This window comes from Mastigoproctus giganteus, chromosome 3 (genome assembly GCF_048544385.1).
Source record: "Mastigoproctus giganteus isolate SK-2022 chromosome 3, ASM4854438v1, whole genome shotgun sequence".
NCBI lineage: Eukaryota > Metazoa > Arthropoda > Arachnida > Uropygi > Thelyphonidae > Mastigoproctus > Mastigoproctus giganteus.
The window spans coordinates 216,176,357-216,195,542 of NC_143577.1; the positions used below are offsets into that span (position 1 = coordinate 216,176,357).

The 19,186-nt window shown below is 36.6% G+C and overlaps 1 protein-coding gene across 2 annotated transcripts in view; it reads left to right on the plus strand.

Annotated features, from left to right (window-relative positions):
• The window catches only part of LOC150088706 (corrinoid adenosyltransferase MMAB-like), a 90,966-nt gene that overhangs the window by 68,251 nt on the left and 3,529 nt on the right, over positions 1 to 19,186 (plus strand). The window contains exon 8 of one of the 2 annotated variants that reach the window (XM_090369622.1): positions 1,912 to 2,029. The exons of the other annotated variant lie outside the window; for it this stretch is intronic. Within the exon in view, the coding sequence (XP_090225748.1) occupies positions 1,912 to 2,002 (91 nt within the window). The 3' untranslated portion in view covers positions 2,003 to 2,029. The remainder of the gene's footprint in view (positions 1 to 1,911; positions 2,030 to 19,186) is intronic. 2 annotated transcript variants of the gene reach the window in all.

The following is a 19,186-nucleotide window of genomic DNA, read 5'->3' on the forward strand; positions in this document are numbered from 1 at the left end:
CACAGTTAACCACTGCTTTGTGTTACCTTTATACACTTTGTTCCACTGGCATTTTCCTTCATGTAAATTTCATATCCTGTCTACATAGTCCTGTCTTATTTCTAGCTAAGTCCTTAAAAAAGGGGTGACAAATCTCTCTGTCCAATTATCATCCAATTATACTTAATGTTAATTCTTTTCAAAGTAATAAAAAGCTAATATCAACTCTTTAACTATTAATCTCTGACTGTGATTAACAGTTGCCAGTATGGAATCCATCAGATTGATCAACTGTTGATATTTTGACTTGCTTTTTCAGATTTAATGTAAAAGTGTGAAGAAACTCAGTGAAGTGCTCTTGGCATTTCAAAGGCTTCAAATTGTGTTTGGCATAAACCTTTTAAACAACCTCCAGTCTTATGGGCTAACGGCCCACTGCATGTGATGGTAGTGCTTCTAACTTCTGAATTAATGTTGGAGTTCCTGAAAGTTCTGGTCTCTCCCACTATTTTCTTCCTATATATTAATAATCTCTTTTCTCTGACTGGAAATCCTGTGTCTAGTTTTGCTAAATATAGTACACTACACTCCATCTTGCAGTCCAACAAACTCTAATCTGTGTGAGCAGCTACATCTCAGATATCCACCTCTGCTTTCTTTAAATAGTGATTTCCAAGTCATTCTCCATTGGTGATAATAAACTTTAGTTAACTTCAGTATTCTGCTCCCATGTTCACCTTCAACAAACATTCAGGTTTCTAGATAGGATTACATATCTTTACTAAGAATAATTCTGGCTTCTAACTTTTCCTGGCATAAGCATGTCACAAATATTGCTTCCTCTGAATCAAAAAAACTAGTTTTTCTCATTTGCTCTCAGTGTCACTTTTCTTATAAATAGCTATTCATTCTGTGCAAATCAGCCCTACATGGAATATTATTCCCACATCTGGGTGATTCCCCTAAAACTTCACTTCATTTCTTAGACTGTGCAAAAGAGAGTAGTCAGATTGTTTCTCACTTCATATTTGTTCCAATCCCTATCACAGATGTTCAGTTTCCTGTTCAATCTTTTCTGTAGGTATTTCTTAAACCCTGTTCTTTTGGATTAGCATCTGTATCCTACCTCTATTTTTTTCCAAACAGTCCAAAATACATGCTTTAATTAATTGATATTCATTCACAGTTCAATTGCAACTATAATTATTTTCAATTATAAACTTAATATCTGAAATGACCTTGTTAGACTTCATTTGTGTTTTATCAGAAAACAGAACAAAACAGGCAGCACTACAGTAATTAAAGCTGAGCCCACAATGTGATGCATCCCATTGCGCCACATTTTTATAAAACAAGGTGGTAAAATGCTATTGATGAAATAGTTATAATAGCCTAGTTGCCCCTGGCTTTCTTTTCAACATCTCTGGGCTGTTCAGAAGATTCTACATTTGTTGTCATTAAATTTTGCAGAAAATGGTTTATGAAACACTTTCCCTTCCCTATACATTAAAACCAACCTCCTTCTTATATTGCATCTTTACACCATCACTTACTGGATAGAACACATTCCTTTATTGGATATAAGTATACAAGTACTTTGAAGTTAATGCCTAACAATTTAAACTATTGATTTAATAAACAAAGAAAAAACCAGTTTTCTTATTATTCAAAAACTATAATGCATAATTTCTGCACTGTACTCTTATGTGATAAAGCAGAAATATTCTGTGACGTGTGACTTGTTGACTAAAATCAAACATTTCTTATAAAAACTTTTGTTTTTATAAGAAATGTTTGATTTTAATTTGCCTCATTTTATTTTTTATTAAAATAAACTATTATTGACTGTCATTTGATACAAGTAATTGTGATACCAATAATATAAATAATTTTATTTATATTGTACTAAAATTTATTTAATTTTATTTATAGATTAAGTGATTACCTTTTTACTGTGGCTCGCCGAGTTGCTCAAATTGATGGCAAAAAAGAAGCCATATATCATGCACCTAAATTAAAATGAATGTTTTTTTTTGGAGGCCACATCCAGGTAATTATAAAATGTAATGTGTGAAAAGTTGAACATATGTGCATGTCCACGTGCACTAAAGCCTTCTGTTTTTCTCTACTTTTAAGTACATATACAGGTATTCAGAAGACATTTCCTCTCATTTTAGACATTATAGGTTCACTGTAATAATGTATTGTAAAAGTATGCATCACCAATTCTCAGGAGTGGGGATTTATATTTATGGTGAGTTGGAAAATGCAGAAAACTATAATTTTTAAATAAGAAAAATAGGAAGAATTAGTAATTGAAGGACATGACTATTAAAACAGAACAAACAATTATATACAATTTAGGAACCACTATTTCCATTATTCTGGGTGTGATCAATCATATTTTAATGATAAAAATGAAAATCGAGATTGCTAATGTCGATTTTGAAAGTATAAAGTAAGGTGTACTACAGAGAAGGCTGATTTGATAGTAGTGCAACTGCAGCGAGCCTTGCACTTGCAGTTGCTCTGTACACACTCTGAAATATGTTATAAAGTATACAGTTTCATTTTTTAATTCTGAAAATTTTACTTCTAAAAGTTTGGAACTTTAAGTGGCGCGCGCACACACACACACACACACACGCGCGCTCACACACAAGTCTTGTGATTTCCAAGCTAGCTTTGTCTTGTAAGATACCAATCTTACAAATATAGAGAAATTTATTCTTTTAGACATGGAAATCATTAAATTTCTGAGATTTAAGGAAGAAATATGTAGTAGTCAGGGATCTCAGCGGGATGTTACTTGGGAAAACATAATAAAGGCCTCATGATAAGAAGTAGACCACATGGGAAAGCAGGTGCGAAACCTAAACCCAATAAATAATGAGGGAGTGTGACGCTAAGGAAGGGAGAAGGGACCAGTGGAGGCCTAGGAATCAGGTTTCGGTAAAGTGGTGGGAGTGAATAAAATGACTGCCTTTATGTAATATATGGGATGGAAAGGGGAAAATCGAAACAAAAAGAGAAGAATGAAATATAAACTAGTGAGGGCCACCGGGAGAGGGACCCCAGATGGCCATACTTGCAAAACGAGAACCAACAAACCTTCTGTGGGAAAGAGGCAAAGGCATGGAAAGTTCTGCCTAAAATGAGTAATTGACAAATAAGAGGAAAGAGAATCTTTCAGAAATGGTTGTGATTGGCGAGAAAGGAGAAAGGGAGGATGGAATAGAAGGAGGAAAGTAATAAAAGAGGGGTGAGGAGACATGAGAGAGAGAGAGAGAGAGAAGTCGTTAGAGAGAAATTGTAAGAAAGTAGGGGGGAAGGAAGTGAGAGAAAAGTGGGAAGATCGATGAGTAAGTGAGGAAATGATATTGAGGTGCAGGAAGAAACATGTAAGAGATAGTAGAGTTTTCATCAAGTAAAGTAGCAACAACCTCCAGAAAGGCAGAACAGGGAAGCCTAGGAACTTTCAATTGGTAAAGACTGAGCTAGGATCAGTTATGACATGCAACTATTCTCTGCAAGGAGAAAGAATGGTGAAGGTGCCAATAAAAGTGGCTGAACCTTAACCTAGCCTTTGAATTGTGGAGGACAGGGTAATACAGTCGGTCCTCGTATAACACGTGTTTACATTACACGAATTCGATCATACACGATTTATAAATAGGGGAACATTATCTTATATAACACGAACCGAATTCGCTTATGCACGATTCGCCTTTGTGTTTACAAGAAATGGCAGTCGAACGTGGAATCACCCCAACCGAACGCAACGCGATAGGAATGAAGAAGATTCTGAAAATGTATTTATGTGTTTTATATCAGTGAAGGGGAAACACATTTCACCATAATAACGTAAAAACCAACACAATTCCAGCTATCGATATAATCGCAAATGCAATTAGATGGAGTTTACTACCAGTTTATAACAGATTCCACTAGCAGAAACAAAACTGGAAATTGTTTTTATCGTTTTATGGTAGTAACCCCCAGACGTTAGCCTCCCCGTTGCTTTTCAACATCGTGGTCGACGCCATTATGAGGCAAGCATTCAGAAACAGACAGGGCATACAATATGACAAGGATCACTATGTGACTGACCTGATGTTTGCTGATGATAGTGCTATCCTTGCCAGTAACGACGCTGAAGCCATGGACATCCTCTACGACATTGTCCGCATTGCCCGGCCATACGGTTTGAAGATCAATGCTGGTAAGACAAAGGCCCTGACAACAGATGGGTTGCAAGCCACCATCTATCTCGAAGGCGTCCAGATCGAGCAAGTGCAGGACTTTAAATATCTTGGGTCGCTGGTCCAGGAGAAGAAAGTTGCATCCACCATGGAAATCCACAGCAGAATTGGACCGGCAGCCACTGCGTTCGCCTCGCTCAAATGGTGTCTGTGGAAGAGGACCAACATTTCCACAAAGACTAAAATCCGACTCTTCCGGACTTTGATTCTGCCCATTCTTCTTTACAGATCGGAAACATGGATTTGTCTCAAGTTAGATTTGAACAAACTTGAGGTATTCCAAATGCGATGCCTGCGGCAGATCTTGGGCATCTCTCTTCGCGACCGCATCACTAATGATACCATCCGTGCCAGATGCCAACAGCAACCAACCATTGCCGACCAAATCCAGAAGCGAAGGCTTAGATGGTTTGGCCACGTATGTAGAATGGGCACGAACAGAATACCATCCAGACTCCTTTGGAGACAACGACCCACCCAATGGAGCATCCAACGGACCGCGCCTAGGAAAACGTGGGCCAAGTGGAAAATGACTTGAAGAGCCGACGTCTCGACCTTAACCAGGCCAGGACTGACGCCATTGATCGTAAGGTATGGAAGAACATCACAGAGCAAGTCCGAAACCCTGCGGCACCTACAGCAGCATACTGGTTGCGTGGCCAACTGCCTCCCCCAGCTGCCAGCTAAGGACCAAAGAAGAAGAAGAAGAACCCCCAGAAATGTGCTTTAGTTAAATGTGGGGTGTTAATAGTGTATCTCGGCCTATACGGTGTTGTTTATTCAGTTGCTATACGCCCGCAGCTTTGTTTATGTTTAAGCTTGCCTCCTCGTTTTGTAATTGCGCTTTATTCCCTAAAAATTAGTAAAATACTTAAAAGGTGTGAAAAGGAAGCGCCCTGGCGAACACACTGCAGATTCAAAGAGAGAGAGAGAGAGAGAGAGAGAAACAATATCGATAAACAGAGGCGGACTGGATCAAAAATTCTTACCCGGGAAAATTTATAGTGGCCTCATACTACGGTTTATGGCCAAAATCACACCGGCCTCCGGCCCACCGGGATTTCCCGGGTAAGGCTTATGGCCAGTCCGTCTCTGTTGATAGAGAAAAAAATATGAAATTGTGAAACACTTTGAGTGAAATGAAAGACCATGTGATATTGCACGTGCTACAGACCTAAATGAGGCAACGCCAAGAATTACAAAGAATGCAGAGAAAATAAAAACAACTTTTATAGCGGGAACAACTAAAAGTGTAATTAAAATCCATTAGATTAAGACACAAGAATTGGAAGAGATGGAACGGCTGTCATCTGTTTGGATAGAAAATCGAACAAAAAACAAGTTTGCTTACGATAGAAGCAAAAGCGTTAGCAATATTTTATTACGTAATAGTCGTAATTAAATACGTAAGCATTTTATTACGACTTACGTATTATAATTTATACTTACATATTATAAAATACGTAAGTATTTTTTACGACTATTTTATTTAATATAATAATTTTTTACGAATAAAATACATTTTATTCGTAAAAAATACTTTTTAGTATTAAAAAATACTAAAAATACTTTATTATAATAAATAATAAAAAATATTTATTGTTTATTATATTATAATAAAAAATATATTATATTTTTTATTACGTATTTTATTATATTATAATAAAAAATATATTATATTTTTTATTACGTATTTTAATCGTTATAAAACACGTAAGTATTTTATAACGATTAAAATTACCCGATTATTTATTGTGTTTGGTAATGTTTTGGTTCCAAATGTGTGTTCAATCTTGGGTGGTCGGCACCTAACCCCACTTTTCCCATAGGGCCTGTTGTTTATATTGCATGATTTTGCATTGCACGAGGGTTTCTAGGAACACAACTATCATGCTATACGAGGACAGACTGTACACAGTAAGGGCCAAGCAGAAGATGGAAGGACTATAGAGCCCAGAGGCTGGATCCTGACTGCTGATGAGACTAGAGGATGCTATGAGCCAAAGTCAAGCAATCAGAAGTGCAGTAAGTGAGGGAAGCAAGTAGGAAAGGGAGAGTAGAAAGTAAGTGCCAGACTAATTGTTATATGCTAAATGTATTACAAGGGATAGGACTCTATAAATATTGGTTTAAGGTTAAGGAAGGCTGGAACAAAGAGTAGATCTTAAGCATTATATGAGGGCAGGGTCAAGTAGAAATAAATTGGTTCTAAACTAAACTAAGGGGAAAGATAGACTGAGTTCCTTAATAAAGTGAATGAAGTATGAGAGAGAGAGAGAGAGAGAGAGAGGAGGAAGGTTGATTATAAGAATAGTAAATTCAAGGGTTTATCCCAAAATGTATGGAGTAATAAACTTATAGTGCTAAGAGAAAGAAATGTTAAGAGTGATATAGATGTATGCTAAGGGTACTGAAGAAAACTCTAATATATAAAGGAAGTGATAAATGTAACTGAAGGTGAAATATGTTCTTTAATAGTGCAGTGTTTATTCATATCATCATATGTAGATTGTGATTGACTGGGACTGGTAGTGTTAATGAAGAATATTTTGTGGTAAAGAAAATTAATCTTGATATGAACAATTAATGTAATTGAGAGAGGTTAGCAAGAGGAGGGAATAATAGAAGGGTGATTAATAGGAAATAATAGAAGGGTGATAGAGGAATAATAGAAGAATATATACAGGGTGATTCCGAACTCTACGGACAAACTTTAAGGGAGTGTTCGGAGGAAGTATATGAATGTTTTGAGATAAGGAACCAACAGTTGCCGGAGTCATGATTTGGAGTAATAGGAGTTTATTTGTTTAATAGTATACCCCCTTAAGGTATACAAATTTGTCTTATACCAGTGTCATCACTACCGGCTCCTCTTTCCACTCCCCTACTTTCATGTTGCTTCATTGTGTTACACACCACCCTGCTCATTACTTCAAAAGTTAGTACAATGGAATGTTTTATGTATGCAGAGCTGGCTGATATGCACCTTATTTATGGTAGAGCTGATTGCAATAGGAGATGACACTATGAAGTGAAATATCCATTGCGATGGCATCCTCATCACAGCACATTTTTTTCGAGCCCGTCACCACCAAATATGGAGGATGCGGAAAGGTCAGGGAATGACCACCGCATATTCCCGGAGCAATACGGCCTTAGTTGCTAATGCTCTTAAAAAAAAAAAAACCAAACCAAACAGCACATTTTCGTCGGTACACCGACAACTACAAGAGGCTAGATCATTCCATGTTCCTACGTACAACACTGGTCGTGGTGGAAGAAATGATTCTGCATTCATGCCGACATCCCCTCTACAAGTACTCGCCATGTTGGATGTGCCTTAGACTTAAGTCAATCAACTGTTTGGAGGGTTGTACATGAGCAACAGTTGCACCCTTACCATCCTCAGAAGGTGCAAGCACTCCTACCAGAAGAGTTTCCGCACAGAATGGAGTTTGCGAATTGGTTTCTTCAGCACTGTTCAGTAGACCCACAGTTTCCAGCTTATGTATTGCACACAGACAAAGCAGTCTTCACAAGAGAGGGAATGTTCAATTGCCGAAACAGCCACATCTGGGATGAGGAATACCCACATGCAGTCCTGTGTTGGTCCTACCAGCATACATTTGCTGTTAACATCTGGGCAGGTATTGTAGATGACTATGTGATAGGACTATACATGCTTCCCCGCAGATTGAATGGTATTGTTTACAGAATTTTTCTGGAAGAAGTCCTTCCTGAGCTGCTAAAGTTTGTGCCTCTGACAGTCCGAAAGCATATGTGGTTTCAGCATGACAGAGTGCCACCACACATTGACATCGGTGTTAGGAATCACCTCAACAAAAGGTTTGAACACTAATGGATCGGTCATGGTGGTCCTGTCGCATGGCCAGCAAGATCACCTGAACTAACACCGCTGGACTTTTTTTTATGGGGGCATATCAAAAGTTTGGTGTAAGAGACTCCTGTTCAAACTGAGATGGATTTTGTTGCTCATTATCACAGCCTGCGAGGAGGAGGTGTGCACCCCTGGAATGCTAGAGTGAGTATGATGGTGCGGCATTGTACACTTTGTCGCGATTTTCATGGTCAACATTTTGAACAACTACTGTGAAGCATGTTTATTGTAATAATTAAATGCACCATAATACAATTATAAAAAATAAAAAGTTTCATTTTATACTCCAGGATGACCACCAGGTCAGTGGAGTTTAGAATAAATCAATCAATACAAATGTTAATCGTTTTTAGTAGTCACGGGCTTGAACTCCAGTCCACTCAAAGAGCGTGTGCTACTGCACTCACTCTTGACCACCCGGCTACGTTATCATGTCTTATTGACTTGTATACAGCCCAGCATGTTTTGTCCGGTTACGTAATAAGGAGTCTTCACTGCCCGTGGGTTCCCTATCTCAAAACATTCAGATACCTCCTCCGAACACCTTAAAGTTTGTCGGTAGAGTTCAGAATCATGTATATGCTTGAATATGTAATAATATGTTGAAGTATTTTCATTATGTTGAAATCAAGGAATAAAGATTAAAAATGTATATGTGAGACATTAGTATTTTGTTGATTTTAATGATGTTCTATATTGTTGTAAATATGTGTAATAAATATCATGTTTCTGTTGTATCAATAAGCCTCATTATTGAGAGAGACGTACACCTAGTGACCCTATTATTTTATTTTAAATACTAATCGTAAAATAGGATAAGGGGAATTACGATATCCTCCTTACCAGGAATTCTTCTGAGGTTTAACAAAAAAGCTATAGCAGTCAGGTGGCTAATGTGGTTGACTCTGGAGGTGTGAGGAGCCAGTTGTGGCATTTCACTAAACTTGTGACAACTTCCATTTGTTGGATCCAGGAAGGAGTTATTGCAATAGAATTATAGTAATATAAATAATTGAAATCATTAAAAAAAAAAACCCAGTTACCACAGTCTACAGGTAAGTGGCTATAAAATAATTCATAGCTTATGCGCAAAAGTACCTCCTTGACTTCAGAACGCAGGCAATTCCTGCTTTACGAGTTCATAGGTTTGCAAAGTTTCTTTCTTTTCTTCTTTTTTTTTCCCCAAGTATCAAGTATCAACAAAATCAAAAATATGACCATTATTAGCAAAAAATGAATGTTAAACATTCATAAATACCACATTTGAAACCATGCTCATAGCAATACAATGCCCCTGCTTTAGGATATTAATCCATCCAGAGGCACCATCAGATCGTGAAAATATTGTAATGTGAACCCAATAACATTGTTTTTTGGTTATTAATTCCAAGACCTCGGAAGTTTAAATTTTCGCTATATAACTATGCAAATGTATCCCCAATTCACAAAGGGGGATCGAAGGGTGACACGAGTAATTACAGACCAGTCAGTTTAACTTCTGTTCCGGTAAAATAATGGAATCAATGGTTAAAGATGCATTTCAGTCATCTAGACAAGACTGCAGCAAAAATTCAGACACAGCACGGGTTTGTTAAGGGAAAGTCTTGTCTGACAAATTTGATTGGATACTATGATGTGGTTACAAAGGAACTGGATGCAAAAAATAATTTTGATATCATATACTTGGATTTTAGGAAAGCTTTTGACACTGTTGCGAATGGAAGACTACTGTACAAATTGGAGCAGAATGGTATTAAGGGTAAGTTGCTACAATGGATAAAAGGGTGGTTGAATGGGAGAAGACAGAGGGTGGCATTCGATGGACGCTGCTCTTCATGGACTAATGTTATTAGTGGAATCCCACAGGGTTTGTGTGTAAAATGAAAAAGACCTGGGAGTAATTGTGCAGTCAGATATAAAGTTTTCTGAGCAATGCAGACAGGCTGCAAGAGCAGGTCATGGGGTTTTGTCAATGATATACAGGAATTTTGCTAGCAGGAAAAGGAGGTGATTATCCCTTTTTATAAGGCAGTGGTCAGGCCACACCTTGAGTACTGCTTACAGGTCTGAGGCCTCGTTTTAGGAAGGATGTAGATTTGCTTGAATGTGTACAGAAAAGGGCAACAAGATTGGTGAGGGGAATGAAGTGATCTTCTTACCAAGAGAGACTTAAGTTCTGCAAATTGCAGCAGCTGGAGACTAGGCACCTGCGAGGTGATCTGATTTGAGGTGTGTAAGGCCTTGAATGGGTTGAGCACGCTAATGGGATTCTTCCACTTGCTCAGATTACAAACCTTAGGGGGCATAAATTCAAATTGGAGAAAGACAGTTGAAGAATAATGTGCGGAAATTTGCCTTTAGCCAGCAGGTGGTTAATTGCCGGAACAAACTTTCATCTGCCGTTGTGGAAGTTGATAGGTTAAATAAATTCAAGGAGAAACTGGACAAACTTTTAGAGGGAGTGGTTTTGTGATTTTTTTTTTTTTTTTGGCTGATACTACATAAGCTCATGCGCTTGCTTTTTTGCATCACATGCCTCTATTACTATTTATCTCTCTATAAGGTCATTTTTATAATGAATATTGTATTAGTTACCAGTCGAAATCATTAAAATGCACTAAACTTTCTTCATTATCATAGGTGCCTCCATAGCCAGGTGGGCAAGAGCAGAAGGGCGTAGCACATGCTTCTTGATTAGACTGGGGTTTGAGCCCGTGACTACCAAATACGGAGGATGCGGAAAGGTCAGGGAATGAACACCGCATATTCCCCGAGCAATATGGCCTTAGTTGCTAATGCTCCTAAAAACCAAATAACAAACAAAATGACCACCGCATATCCCCGGAGGAATATGGCCTTAGTTGCTAATGCTCCTAAAAACCAAATAACAAACATCGTTATCATATGTTCTGTTATAAGAATCAATTCTGAACACATTTGTGATATTTTTCTAAAGCACATTTCTGGGGGTCATGACTGTAAAACACTTTCTGGTTTATTGGACTTTTCTGTTAGTGCAATCAGTGGGTAGTAAACCTGATGTTATTGCATTTGCAAAAATATTGATTTTTTTTTTTTTTTTATGAGAACCCCAAACACGAGAGGTATTGGAACCTATAATACTTAATAACGTGCTTGGGTTGGAGGTTGAGAAGACGAAAGAAGATATTTGTTGACATTAGACTTGAACTTCTGTAGACTGTAATTTTCAGGAAATACGTATGAAGGAAAGTTGTTCCAGAAAATGGCAGTTGAATGAATAAACGAGGAAGATGAAAAGTTGGTTATGTGAATATGAAGTTGGACAGTAAATGGATGTTGGCTGGTGGCAGCACATGTTTGGACTGTTTTGAAAGAGAGAGTGGGAATTATAGAAGCCAATTCAGAAGAACAGTGCCCACGGAAGTATCTGTAGAAAAGGCATACAGCAGAAACAGTACGTCTATGGTCTGAGTTTTTATGTTATTAAGATGAAATGTGTTTTCCCTTCACTGAAATCTTCCATCATCTAAAAATTATAAATTTTCAGAATTTTCTCTTCATTCCTTTATTCCAAGATTGGTTTTTGCATCACTTCGTACCTGAAGTAAAACAATATTTTGAAGATAAAAATATTCCTGTTCGGGTGATTCTGATTTTAGATAATTCCCCTGGCCACCCACCATTTCTGCAACATCACAACTCTAATGTTAAAATAATTTTTTTGCCACCAAATGTGACACACATTTGCAGCCAAAGGACCAGGGCGCTATTTCAATGTTTAAAGCAATTATCTTCATGAGACATTTGACATGCTAATTAATGCTACAGATAGGGAGGGAGGTCCAACTCTTAAAAGATTTTAGAAAGAATTCCATATTTTAGATGCAATTAAAACAGAGCTGCGAACCGAACCAAACCGCAAACCGCACCCATTTTTCTGAACCATTAACCGAACCACTGAACAGATTTTTTTCTGAACTGTGAACCGAACCAACATTTTTTTGGAAAAGTGGTTCGGTTATTGGTTCAAACATCGACTATGGCCTATGGGTCAATGAAATTTTGGAAAATTTTCATGGGGAAATCCAGTGAGTAGGAAACATATACTCCTTCCTCTTTCTTTTTCCATTGTTCATGGCTAGGCTTCTAGAATGGTTACTAAGAATGTCTCTCTTAAATATTATTTTTGTAACAGTTTACGGGGTTCTCTTACCAAGAAAGGCTTAAGTTCTGCAAATTGCAGCGGCTGGAGACTAGGCACCTGCAAGGTGATCTGATTGAGGTGTATAAGGCCTTGAATGGGTCGAGCATGCTGAATTCTGATGAGATTCTTTTGCTTGCTCAGATTACGAACCTAAGGGGAATAAATTCAAATTGAGGAAAGATAGTTGTAGAATAGATGTGCAGAAATTTACCATTAGCCAGTGGGTGTTAATTGCTGGAACAAACTTCCATCTGTCATTGTGAAGGGAATGGTTGTGTGAATTTTTTTTTTTTTTTTGGGTGATGCTACATAAGCTCATATGCTTCCTTCCTTACATCACATGCCTCTATTACTATTCAAATTACTTGCTCAGGAACAATCTGGAAAACTCTATATGGAAGATAATGATACTGAAGAATCTGAGACTATAGACTCTAGTGATACAATTGTAAAGAAAATTTCCATGATCTGTGTGTTCAGGGTATTATGGTATCTGTTCGTTGTGCTGCACATTCTCTGCAGTTGGCTGTTAAAGATTTTTTGAAACGTAATGAATTTAAACTTCCCTTGGATAAAGCAGAGCAGTGGTGAAAAAGCTGCGAACCCCTTCTATCCTTATACACGTTAAAAGAGAAAAGTGTAAGAAACCAACACTAGACTGCGAAACCAGATGGAATTCCACTGTTAATATGTTACGTCTTGTGGAGGTAAAACAATTTTGCATCGATTTATCAGTGCCCATAAAGGAATTGCATTTGTCAGCCAGTGTGTGGCTAAAGATTGAAAATATTATAGAAGTTTTGGAACCCATTAGGGTAGCATGTGAAGTGCTGCAGTTGGAGCAGCTCATGACTGATTTTTACTACACATGGATGAAATGTGAAATGGAAGTTAGAAAAATTGAAAATAAATTGTCATCTTTTTTTGGTAACCTCTCAAGTTACAAGAAGTAAATTTGATTGAAATCGAGACTTTTTTTAGCTTGTGTATATCTGGACCTCAGGTACCAAATATTACTGGATAATATCCAAAAACAGAAAGCTAAGGAACATTTTATGTGACATTTATGATAGCTTGTGCCAGCTACAGTCTACAGAAAAAAATCCTTAAACGAAAAGTTCAGTTGAAATTGTGCACATATTACTGTAACGGGTGAAACCATGATGGATGACATCGAAAAGCTGTTATTTGAAAAAGAAATGAAAACGAGACAGATAGTTGAAACAAAGTAATTCGACTTAATGGCTCACTGAACAATTTTGACGATATCGAAAGGGTACCAACAAAAATAAGCATCTTAGGATATTGGAAAGCAAAAGAGTTTAGTCACCCAGAGCTTTATCAGCTAGCCAAAGTAAGCTTCGCAGTTCCTGCCACACAAGCAAGTGTAGGAAGATGCTTTTCGACATTAAAGATCATTTTGACTGATAAGAGGAGTTGTTTAGGCTCAAGGTTAATGGAGGACATTTTATTTTTAAAATTAAATAATTACTTTCAAATTACCTATGTAATCTGTTTTTTTAAGATTTCATGATCAATTTTCAAAGTAAAATTATTTTGATACATTAATTCTTTATCTGAGTAACTAATAATATTTCCCTTGTAATTCATGTATTTCTTCTGTGTATATCTGGACCTCAGGTACCAAATATTACTGGATAATATCCAAAAACAGAAAGCTAAGGAACATTTATGTGACATTTATGATAGCTTGTGCCAGCTACAGTCTACAGAAAAAAATCCTTAAACGAAAAGTTCAGTTGAAATTGTGCACATATTACTGTAACGGGTGAAACCATGATGGATGACATCGAAAAGCTGTTATTTGAAAAAGAAATGAAAACGAGACAGATAGTTGAAACAAAGTAATTCGACTTAATGGCTCACTGAACAATTTTGACGATATCGAAAGGGTACCAACAAAAATAAGCATCTTAGGATATTGGAAAGCAAAAGAGTTTAGTCACCCAGAGCTTTATCAGCTAGCCAAAGTAAGCTTCGCAGTTCCTGCCACACAAGCAAGTGTAGGAAGATGCTTTTCGACATTAAAGATCATTTTGACTGATAAGAGGAGTTGTTTAGGCTCAAGGTTAATGGAGGACATTTTATTTTTAAAATTAAATAATTACTTTCAAATTACCTATGTAATCTGTTTTTTTAAGATTTCATGATCAATTTTCAAAGTAAAATTATTTTGATACATTAATTCTTTATCTGAGTAACTAATAATATTTCCCTTGTAATTCATGTATTTCTTCTGTTCTTAAAGTTTTATTGTGATTTTTTATATTATCTGGAAATATCTGTCTTTATTAAATTATATTAAAAATTTTGTTTGGATAATTATTTTCTTTCCAAATTAAACATTCTCTTGTATGTTCATGAGTACTGAATACGAGAAGAGATTAATATTTAGAGTTAATGTTTTGGTAATTTCTGCTCCTTTTTCAATCAGATTTAAAATGATTGACATGCGATTTTTTTTTACTTGTCAGATATATTATTAATATAATTTACTTTTATTTAAAATAAGATTTTATACTAATATTTTATTATAATGTGATATTATTACTATCATTAATGAACTAAGAAACTAAACAAATTATTTCAGACGATATACTTGACTGAACCAAACCACTGGTCAAAATCGCCTTTTGAACCAGACCGCAAACTGAACCACTTGAGAAATTTTTGAACCGAACCGCAAACCAATCCAAAATTTTAGGTGGTTTGCAGCTCTGAATTAAAATAATACAATGAACCTGGGACAAAATTACAGAGAAGAACATGAAGGGTGTTTGGAATAAACTGTGTCCTCGGTTTATTGATAATTTTGAAGGATTTCAAGAACCAGCAGAGATCGTACAAAATAAAACAGAAAGGGTTGTTACTATTGCTAACCAATTGCAGCTTGACATTTCTACATGTCAAGCTGCAATTGGTTAGCAGTGATCACTGATCTGTTTCAAGCACACAATGGAGAGCTCACAAATGAAGACCTCTTTGAAATGGCAAAATGTGAAGAAGCTGGGGAAGAAGATTTAACAGTTGAAACTCCTGTTCATTCCTTCACTCTCAAGGGGCTAGGCAAAGCTTTTCAACACATAGGAAAAGCAATTGAGATTTTTGAGTCACAAGATTCAAATTTAGAGGGTACTAGGAAAGTTTCTACAGATTTAAAAAATGCTTATGCATGCTACATGAAATTTTTAAAGAAAAGAGAATACTATCTTGGAAACAAACACCTCTTGATGCATTTCTGATGAAGGTGACTCCTTGTGCTTCCAACAAACCAACACCAAGTTTGCATTTAGTCGATGATGATGAAGAATAAACATTCTTTAACATTTGTAAGTCATAAATAATTTCTTTATTATTATAATTTGCTTGATTTTGCAGGCTATGTTTTTATTTCTTTGGATAAATCAATCACCGTTTAAGCATAAACTAATTAACTAACTAATTTCATTATTGAGAACTTAACCCGTTTTTAACATTACGTCTATGGAAATAAATTCCTGCTTTACTAATGCACGCTAGGAATGAATTAACTCTTAAAGTCAGAGGAACTACCTGTATTTGCATTTTGTAGAACAATTGGGCATCTGAAAAATAACTGTTACCTGTTTTTAGTGGGAGTACCTAAGTTATTATTTATACTGTAATAACATTAATTACAGTATCATTGTAATAACTTTGTGTGTGCGTGTGCAGTGTTCCAGTTAAGATGCACAAGGAGCTGTGGCGCTTATTTTTAAATTTAAATTATATATCAGCTAGACCATTTTTTCATATTTGAACTGAAATTATTGAATTTCTTGTTAAAATTAGACTAATGTTACTGTTTAGATTTTAAAGTTTTTAAATTAAAATTTTTCCTAATATACTTTTTTTTTCCTCGGGGTAAAAGTTGTTTTCCACCCTTAGTCTATCCTAAAAATGCCATTGGTCTGCTTTTGAAATGAACATGAACCAATTTTATTTGGATAAGGGGAGCACAGCAATTTTAGTGCAAGTAGAGGCAATGGAAACTTCCCTTCTATAGCCAGCAGTTCTACATTGTTCAATGTGCACTGAACAGCAAGCATCACATACATTTGTAGTCGTTTTTTTTTTTTTTTTTTTCAAATAAAATCGGTTTAATCGGTTTACATTTAGGTAAGGAACAACAGGATAGTAGAGAATGGAAAGGACCTGAGGGTAATTCTGCAGTCAGATATAAAGTTTTTTGAGCAGTGCAGACAGGCTGCAAGAGTAGCTCATGGTGTCTTGTCAATAATATACAGAAATTTTGCTAGAAGGGATAAGGAGGTGATTGTCCCCTTGTACAAGGCAGTGGTCAGGCCACACCTTGAGTACTGTATACAGGTCTGGAGGCCTCATTTTAGGAAGGATGTAGAGCTACTGGAACGAGAACAGAGAAGGGCAACGAGATTGATGAGTGGAACAAAGTGTTGTTCTTACCAAGAAAGACTTAAGTTCTGCAAATTGCAGCATCTGGAGACTAGGCACCTGCGAAGTGATCTAATTGAGGTGTATAAGGCCTTAAATGGCTTGAGCAAGCTCAATGTTGACAGGATATTCTGCTTGCTCAGATTAAGAAGAGGAATTATTAAGAAGCTGAGGGGGGCATAGATTCAAATTGAGGAAAGACAGTTGAATAGATGTGCGGAAATTTGCCTTTAGCCAGCGGGTGGTTGATAGTTGGAACAAACTTCCATCTGTTGTAGTGGAGGTCAAAAACTTAAATCAGTTGAAGGCAGAACTAGACAAGCATCTGAAGTAAGTGGTAAGGGCTTTTTTTTTTTTTTTTGGCTGATGCTATATAAGCTTGCTTTCTTGCACCATATGCCTCTACTAATGCTAATGTCTGTATGCAGTAAATTAACCAAAGTGAAAAGTATTGTTTCATTACATCTCATATTTTGAATGTCTTCACAGTGGGTTGCCAATTTGGTTATACTTCAAATAAGTAATGCTTCTCCAATAGAAAAGACTATTGTTACTTATTCTCAGTAAATGCCACCACCTAGATGGCCGTTTCAGGGCTATTTGGCCTGTCATCAGTGGGTGAGTAGGTACTCTGATGGTATAACAGCTAACAATCCAGTTGTGAAATTAAGTCCACAATATGAGAGTTGCCAAATAGTTTAATACTTAATAAAAATTCAGGGCAAAAGCCTCAGACTGCAGGAAAATTTACAGAAATATAAGTTAGTGCAAATGCATCTGTCTATACACATTAAATTAGCCAGTTATTGTAGTGGCATTGTTTCATTGCATATAATATTGTAAATGCTTTCACAATGAGTTCCATATTTACAGTATGAGATGTAATGACACGATGCTTGAAAGCAAAATTTGCTTTCAACCAGAGAGTAATGTTTGTTAGAACTAACTTTCATCCATTGTTGTGAAATAGGTAGTCTGAATAAATTTAAGTAAGAATTAAACAGATTATTAGACAGTGGAACAATCCTTTAATTGTGCTGTCTGTAAACGTCAGTAGTCCAAAGCCATGCCATGAAAAGCATTTTTATCACTACACTTAATGTTTGAATTGTTCTTCCTGCATGACTCATCCTCCGGAGAATGTATCTCTGTATTCCTCCAGTGCCAAATTTCTACAGAAATAGTACCATTTTAACCTTTTCTGGACATTAATTATTGTGATTTTGAGTTTTTTTCCACAGCTCATACATGAAAATTGTCGAAATGCAATGCCCATACATGGTAATCATACTAACAGTCTCTACTTATGTGCTCCTTGCCTCCCTGAACCTTTGAAATCTGAGCTACACACCACATAGCTTTTTTAATATACGCTATTGGAGCTGGAATTACCGTGGCTGCTGGCACCAGACTTGCCCTCCAATAGATCCTCGTTAAAGGATTTAGAGTGTACTCATTCCAATTACGAGGCCTCAATAGAGTCTCGTATTGTTATTTTTCGTCACTACCTCCCGTGCCGGGAGTGGGTAATTTGCACGCCTGCTGCCTACCTTGGATGTGGTAGCCATTTCTCAGGCTCCCTCTCCGGAATCGAACCCTGATTCCCCGTTACCCGTTACGACCATGGTAGGCGCATAACCTACCATCGACGCCTGCTTTAAGCACTCTAATATAATTTTTTCAAAGTAAACGTGCCGGTCACCCAAGACACTCGGTGAAGAGAATCAAGGAAAACCGGCGAGATTGTTCAGGCCGGGCAGTAGCCACCGGGCGGTGGACCACCCGTCTGGAACTGAGATCCAACTACAAGCTTTTTAACCGCAACAACTTTAATATACGCTATTGGAGCTGGAATTACCGTGGCTGCTGGCACCAGACTTGCCCTCCAATAGATCCTCGTTAAAGGATTTAGAGTGTACTCATTCCAATTATGAGGCCTCAATAGAGTCCCGTATTGTTATTTTTCCTTTGAAAAAAAAAAAAAATTAGAGTGCTTAAAACATAGCTTTTTGTTTAAAATTGAACAACAAAAAATTAGAGTGCTTAAAACATAGCTTTTTGTTTAAAATTGAACAACAAAAAATTAGAGTGCTTAAAACATAGCTTTTTGTTTAAAATTGAACAACAGATAATTAGAGTAATTACATTTCTTTAATTCCATAGCCAACAGTTTACACATCCTGCAGTTAATGGAAATTATTTTAGTGACTTAACTTTGCAAAAATAAAATGTTTAAACCACTGGCTAGTATATAATAATAAAAAATAGTAGATGATAATGTGCATCTTCCCCCCAAAAAAATTACAGATAAATTTCAGTTTCTCTTGCTTAATCGTCCACTTTGGATTTTTTTTTTTTTTTTGCTAAATGATCATATTATTATCAGCATTCTTCCAAGCACAGGTTCAC